Source organism: Bactrocera neohumeralis, chromosome 6 (assembly GCF_024586455.1).
Source record: "Bactrocera neohumeralis isolate Rockhampton chromosome 6, APGP_CSIRO_Bneo_wtdbg2-racon-allhic-juicebox.fasta_v2, whole genome shotgun sequence".
In the NCBI taxonomy this organism is placed as follows: Eukaryota; Metazoa; Arthropoda; class Insecta; order Diptera; family Tephritidae; genus Bactrocera; species Bactrocera neohumeralis.
Window position 1 is genome coordinate 32,366,784 of NC_065923.1, and position 6,414 is coordinate 32,373,197.

The following is a 6,414-nucleotide window of genomic DNA, read 5'->3' on the forward strand; positions in this document are numbered from 1 at the left end:
TGACTATGCATAAATTATACTTGTAGTGTTGTGGGTACATGCCTGCGTCAACATATGTACTCAAATATTTATATTGTGTATGCATATATGTTTATATGCTCGATTGGTTTTAATTAGCAAAAATGAATTTCGAGTGCATTAATTTCACCAAATCAGTGTTCGTTGATTCATTAGGTAATTCATTGGCCCAAATAAATAGTACCTGACTGCAGCTATGACCCACAGGCATACCAAATGCAGACTAATTAAAAATTCGAACTACTGCGTAGAAAATCATATAAATGAGTACTTAAATTGAATAATTATAAATAAACAATCGTAAAAGCCATTAGCTTTAATTTAAACTAAAAATTTCATTACTAAAATGCTATTATTTGGTCCTTTTTTTTAATTTGCATTTTCAGTTTTAGAAGTTCCACAAATACTTAAAAAAAATTATGATTTCTAAAATTTTTAAATTGCATTACTAAATAACTTAAACTTACTAAAAATCTAACCAAGTTACATTAAACAGGCCAAAAGTAGATATTGGTGAATCGAGCACACATCTGGTATAAAATAAAAGGTTGAATCCAAAACTGCTATAAAATAAAGAGAGAAAAATATTGCTTGCTAAATCGAATACTTAACTGGCATAAATTCAATAAACTGGTATAACTAAATTGCATGAGGTTATACCACTTTTATGAGATAAAAAAATACTAAAATTAAACGAAGTTACATTAAACTGGCCAAAAGGAGATATTGGCGAATCGAACACACACATATCTGGTATAAAATTAAAGGACCGAAAAGTGAGTGTGACGAATCGAACGCAAAACTGGTATACAAGAAAAAACCAATTATAAACCATGCTGAATTGAATAATTAACTGGTATAAATTAAATAAACTGGTATAATTTAATTGCAAGAGATTACAAAACTCGTGTGAAATAAAAAAATAAAATTTGCTCGAAGTTACATTAAATAGGCCAAAAATAGATATTGGCGAATCGGGCACACATCTGGTATAAAATAAAAGACCGAAAAGTGAGTCTGACGAAACGAACACAAAACTGGTATACAAGTCGAAGTCAAACATAAGCCATGCTGAATTGAACAATTAACTGGTATAAATTAAATAAACTGGTATAATTAAATTACAAGAGATCATACCACTTTTATGAGATAAAAAAATAAAATTGCGCTAAGTTACATTAAACTGGCCAAAAAGAGATATTGGCGAATCGAACACACATCTGGTATAAAATAAAAGACCGAAAAGTGAGTGTGACGAATCCAAACAAAAACGGGTATAAAATAAAATGCCGAAGAGAAAGTGTGATAAACCGCTGGTATAATCGAACCGGTATAAATTAAATAAACTGGAAAAGAGAAATATGAACTATTATAAAGTGCAAGAAGTTATACCACTTTTATCTGATATTCTTTTACCTTCTCGTGCTTACTTCTAAGAGAAATTTTTTAATGGTTTTAAGATGAACATTTTATGACATGAGCGCAGAGCTGAAACTTAACGAATACAGAAGTGGTGAATCGAAGACGGTTACTTTTTCATACAGTTTACTCTAAACTAAGGCATAATATTGGCTTATATATAATAGAAAGAAAGAAATTACTTAACCTCTTTATCTGCCACCTAAAATTATTTCATCTATAATATTAATAATTTATACACTTTACTTTAAACAGTTTGGTAGACACTGAAATATTCTTTTCAATAAATTTTTTGAAACCTGTGTTAATTTAAATAGCCAAAATATGTTATTTTTCTAAATCAACAAATACACATGTAACTCTTTTAAATATTTATATTAAAATCAACACTCAAAGCAACAACTACAACAATAAATAAAATCAATTTGCTTAGTTAGTGCCGCTCCATTTTACTGCCACCAGTCTATTATAAATACTTAATTTTTTTCTTATGAATATTTAAGCCGCTTTCGAAAGTGTCTGTCAGACATCCGTCACTGCATATTCAATAGGTGGACGGAAAAAAATTTTCTGACTACCGAACTGCCGGCAGCATTGCATTTCGTCAATGTTGTCGTGAAAAGAAAAACAGAAAACAACTTTTTCGATTTGGTTTGTCCATCAGACTGTCATCTGACGACGAAATAAAAATGTTAACATGTCGATGGCAGATTTACTTAACGCAAAGGTGACGGAAGTCTGCAAGGAGCAACCAGACAAAATTGACATTCTTGATTCAATGTGACACGCACACATATATGACATTAAATCGAGCAAATTCAAACACACGCAAACACATAATTATATACACTTGTGCTTTGAAGGGAGCTGCTGCACTAGAATGCACACTTAATTGGGCTGCTTGCTAATGCATACCGCTTTTTAACAAACAAGAGACTTGCCGAAATTAAGTGACGTTATCTGCTTACGAATGTATCTGATGGATTTGGATCTTTGATTAATCTTCATCTTTTGTGATGAGTATTACTTTGTTCTCTTCTTGAAAAAATATTGCTGAGTAATAATGTGAACTGCTTATGGTATAATACAATTTGAAATGTAAGTAAACTGAACTAAAACTGGCCTTTTTTATACGTGGTTAAAACTTAGCATGATAAAATGGAAAAAATGTAAGGAAATAAAAAAAAGAGTTCAAACGCAAAGGAACTTTGTGTTGATCACCATCGCCAATTGAATCGGCCATTTCGTGAGACAACACAATAACCAAACTTGGTTTTCAATAAATCAATTGCGACTTTCGCTGTGTGGCTTGTGGTGCCGTCCTGATGGAACCACATATTGTACAAGGATGCATTGGTGACCCATGGAGCACGTGCGGATTGCTGCCTGACCAATAATGCATATTTTGCTTATTGTCGAAGCCATTCAGCCAGAAATGAGTCTCATCGCTGAAGATGATTTTTCGATGAAAATACGGATCATTTTCAAGCTGTTGCTCAGCCCAATTCACGAACATACGACGATTCTGGTGGTCAAGCGACTTCAGTTCTTGCGTCAATTTGATCTTTTAAGGATGTAGGCCAAGAACAAGAACTTTTCGCAAAATTCGCCACAACGAAATCACAGAGATGCCCAACGCTTGAGAACGAAGTGTGAGAGACTGATTTGGGTCCTCCTCAATTGATGCGCTAGCGGCAGCAATATTTTCGACACTACGGGCCCTTTTTTGTCTCACTGGCACGCGAACATTTTGTACTGTGCCCGTGGATTCAAATTTTTCCTCTAGACGCTCAATTGTTGATCTGACAGGACGTTTATGACAACCATAAATTGGACGTAACGCTATTAAAGTTGAGGCCACTGACTCCGAATTTCGCTGGTAAATTTTAATAATTTCGACTCGTTGTTTGATAGTATATCTTTCTGTGATGAAATGACAAACCTTACTGAAGAGAAATTTTCCGTGTTTGTCGGAGCAGGGTCGTTCCAAGTCAGTTTTGCAAAACCAATATTTCGTAATCAAAATCATTTTCTCTATATGATTTTTGAGTGTTTGATCTCGTATTTATTATTTTTTTTTCAAAAGACTATCCAAGTCAGCTTATATAGCGAAATATAATCAGTGGCGTATTTTTAGAAGAGATAACCTAACTTCTATAACCAACCATCCAAGTGGTATAGATATATGTATGTATAGCTGTCAAGACATCATTAATTGTAAAGACTTGTTACTGGGAACTGTAGGCTTAAAAAGCTTCTGTCTAACATAGACATACCCTCTTGTGCAAACTGTCGGTTGCTCGGAAACTCCTGAATAGCTGATTCTCGATTTCGCAGCACTCTTTAGACTCCGTTTTATGGCGCTTTGATCCATAGGTAGATCTATATATATAGATAGGAATCGCTTCACCTCAAGAGTGCTTAACAAGTTCTTGGCATTAATCCGAGTACTGGGTCTTTAAGAATGTATGTAATATAGAGGAGAGCACACAGACCTTAGGTTGAGGTGCAAACCGCAATTAAATTCAAATTATAATTTTAAGGATTCGTTAGAAGTTGAACTTTAAGTTGTTAAAATGGCAACAACAAATCAAAAGTAAAAAAAAAAAAAATATACGTTCAAAATATTATTATTATTATTATAATGAAGCTGATGGCCTTAATGGCTAAAGCTGATACTTTTTGTACTGGCAAGGCGTAATTATATTAGTTTCAAAATTTTGTTTAATATTTTTAATTAACCTAACACTTACAATCATTGCTTATTAGCAACCTATTAATATTTCTAAATCTTTCATTATTTTTTGCAGGCGAATTGGTTCAAAGCATCACAATATTGCCGCTATCACGGCATGCACTTAGCAAGTATTGCATCACAAGAAGAGAATGACAGACTGGAAAAACACATACGCGACTTTGGTGAGTATCTTGCAAGACAAAATGGCCGGTAATTGTGGCAAAGCGGTAAAAAGAAGTGTTTCAAGCAGCTGGCTGATATAAATGCGAGATTAACAAATCGGCTTAGCAATCATACGTGATTAAATACTCAATTACATAGCTAATTACTTATGCCATACAAAAGTAGAGCAATAAGAGGCGCATTAAGCAACTGGAATGCACAATTGTGCATAAATACTTACATACATGCGGCTGTAAGGAATTTTAAGTAAGTTGCGATAAAAACGGCAAAAATGATCTTCAATTAAATATGTTGGCAATGCAAAAGAAATACCAGACTCACAATTAAATAGACGTGGTTAATAAATTGTGGCAAAGTTGCAGCGCTTACCTTCACTGCGCTAATTTGCTGTGATTTTTTTTTGCTGTAAAAGCACTATTTGCGCTCCTAAGCGCATGAGATTACTCACTAAGACTTTCATGTTGCCAAGCGAATTCAGCGCATTTTCCGATTATTTCTTGCATTTTTTTTTTGTTGCCTGCGGCTATGTCGTGCGATGGCCGCATTATGTTACATAAGTTTAAATGCCAGAAAGGTACCAAGTGAATGGCACTCTATGCCATGCCATACCATGCTATGCTATGCTTTATTGTGCCGCCTGCGCGCCTTGATGGTGGCAATGGTCAATGCACCTCTTTAGCCTCACATAATACCCGGAAAACTGAAAACTAATATATTGTATTTTAATATTATTATTTCATTTTTCTCGCATTTTGCACGCTTTTTTGCTATTTCTACTTTTGCTACTTGCAACGTGCCACAGTTTACATGAGGCATGCCTGGGTAAGTCAACGAGCAACACAATGCTTGCGCCGGTGTTTTATGGATTTGCGAGTATTTGCATGACTTATGTGTGAACACACAAACAAATACATATAATAAGTAGTACCTTTATACAACAACAAAAACATTCGCATATACATATATATTTGGAGTGAAAGCAACTACTTACTGCGCAGCCATTGTGTGTCACGCTCGCCGTGGACGTCAGTTTCGCTAGCATTACCAGCACACATGCTAAGCACATAGCGTTCGTGCTAACCTAAATTATGCGGGGCGCTAGGTTGACCACAGCTGGCCGTTGGCGCTGCGGCTGGCGGCTGTGGTCACTCGCATTTGGTGTGTCTCCCCCTGTTTTTCGGTATTTGACTCGCAGCTTTAAGCCTTAAGGTGCCTTGAGGTGCCTTTGGGTGCGCTTGCGCCACCAGAAGTTAGACTAACTTCACGCTCGTACATGATTTACCGCTCGCCACAATATACTCGCATTATTTATATACAGAATATTATATATTTACATAAATACAATATTAATGCACTTTTTTCTTTACCATATGCCAACACAAACACACATATACACATCACTTTGGTTCTGCTGATTGCCGCGTCTCAGCAGGTTTGGGTCACGAACACTTCTGGACATCTGGCACTGACTTGGCCGATGAGGGCAACTACTTTTGGATGGCCAATGGTCGGCCCATTACATTTACGAATTGGAATGCTGGCGAACCGAATAATTTCCGTTATGAGAATGGTGAAGAGGAGAATTGCATGGAGTTGTGGAATCGTGATGGCAAAGGTCTGAAGTGGAATGATTCGCCGTGTAGTTTTGAAACGTATTTCGTGTGTGAAGTGCAGGCAATTTAATGAACAGTGGGCGTTGATTGACTGAAGCACAAACCAATAATGTTATAAATAAACAAGAACGACAACAAAAACAATAACAAACGACAATTGCTAAGTTGTCAAATGTTTGCAGTGGAGCTAAGCATAATAACTTAAGGAAATAGCGTACTTTTTTATGTGTGTGTGTGTGTGTGTGGGTGGTGTGTGGGGCACCGCAAATGCGCACGCATAAGCACTATATTGCAAAATTTACATAATTTCATAAGCGGAGGTACTCTTGGCGATTGCGGTGATTAGGGGCACTTGTGGCAAACACAAGCGGCCAAAGAATGTGCGCTTAATGGCAGGGTGAAAAACAAACAGTGGCGATAATTTTCTTGTAAAAAAAATTTTAA

At 35.8% G+C, this 6,414-nt stretch overlaps 1 protein-coding gene across 2 annotated transcripts in view; it reads left to right on the forward strand.

The window, feature by feature from the left end:
• Positions 1-6,414, forward strand: part of LOC126762531 (uncharacterized) — an 84,271-nt gene extending 77,857 nt beyond the window's left edge. Inside the window, exons 4-5 of one of the 2 annotated variants that reach the window (XM_050479344.1) lie at positions 4,248-4,356; positions 5,787-6,414. In XM_050479344.1, coding sequence (XP_050335301.1) covers positions 4,248-4,356; positions 5,787-6,040 — 363 coding nt within the window. In that variant the 3' untranslated portion in view covers positions 6,041-6,414. The remainder of the gene's footprint in view (positions 1-4,247; positions 4,357-5,786) is intronic. The other variant, XM_050479345.1, reaches the window with a different exon arrangement.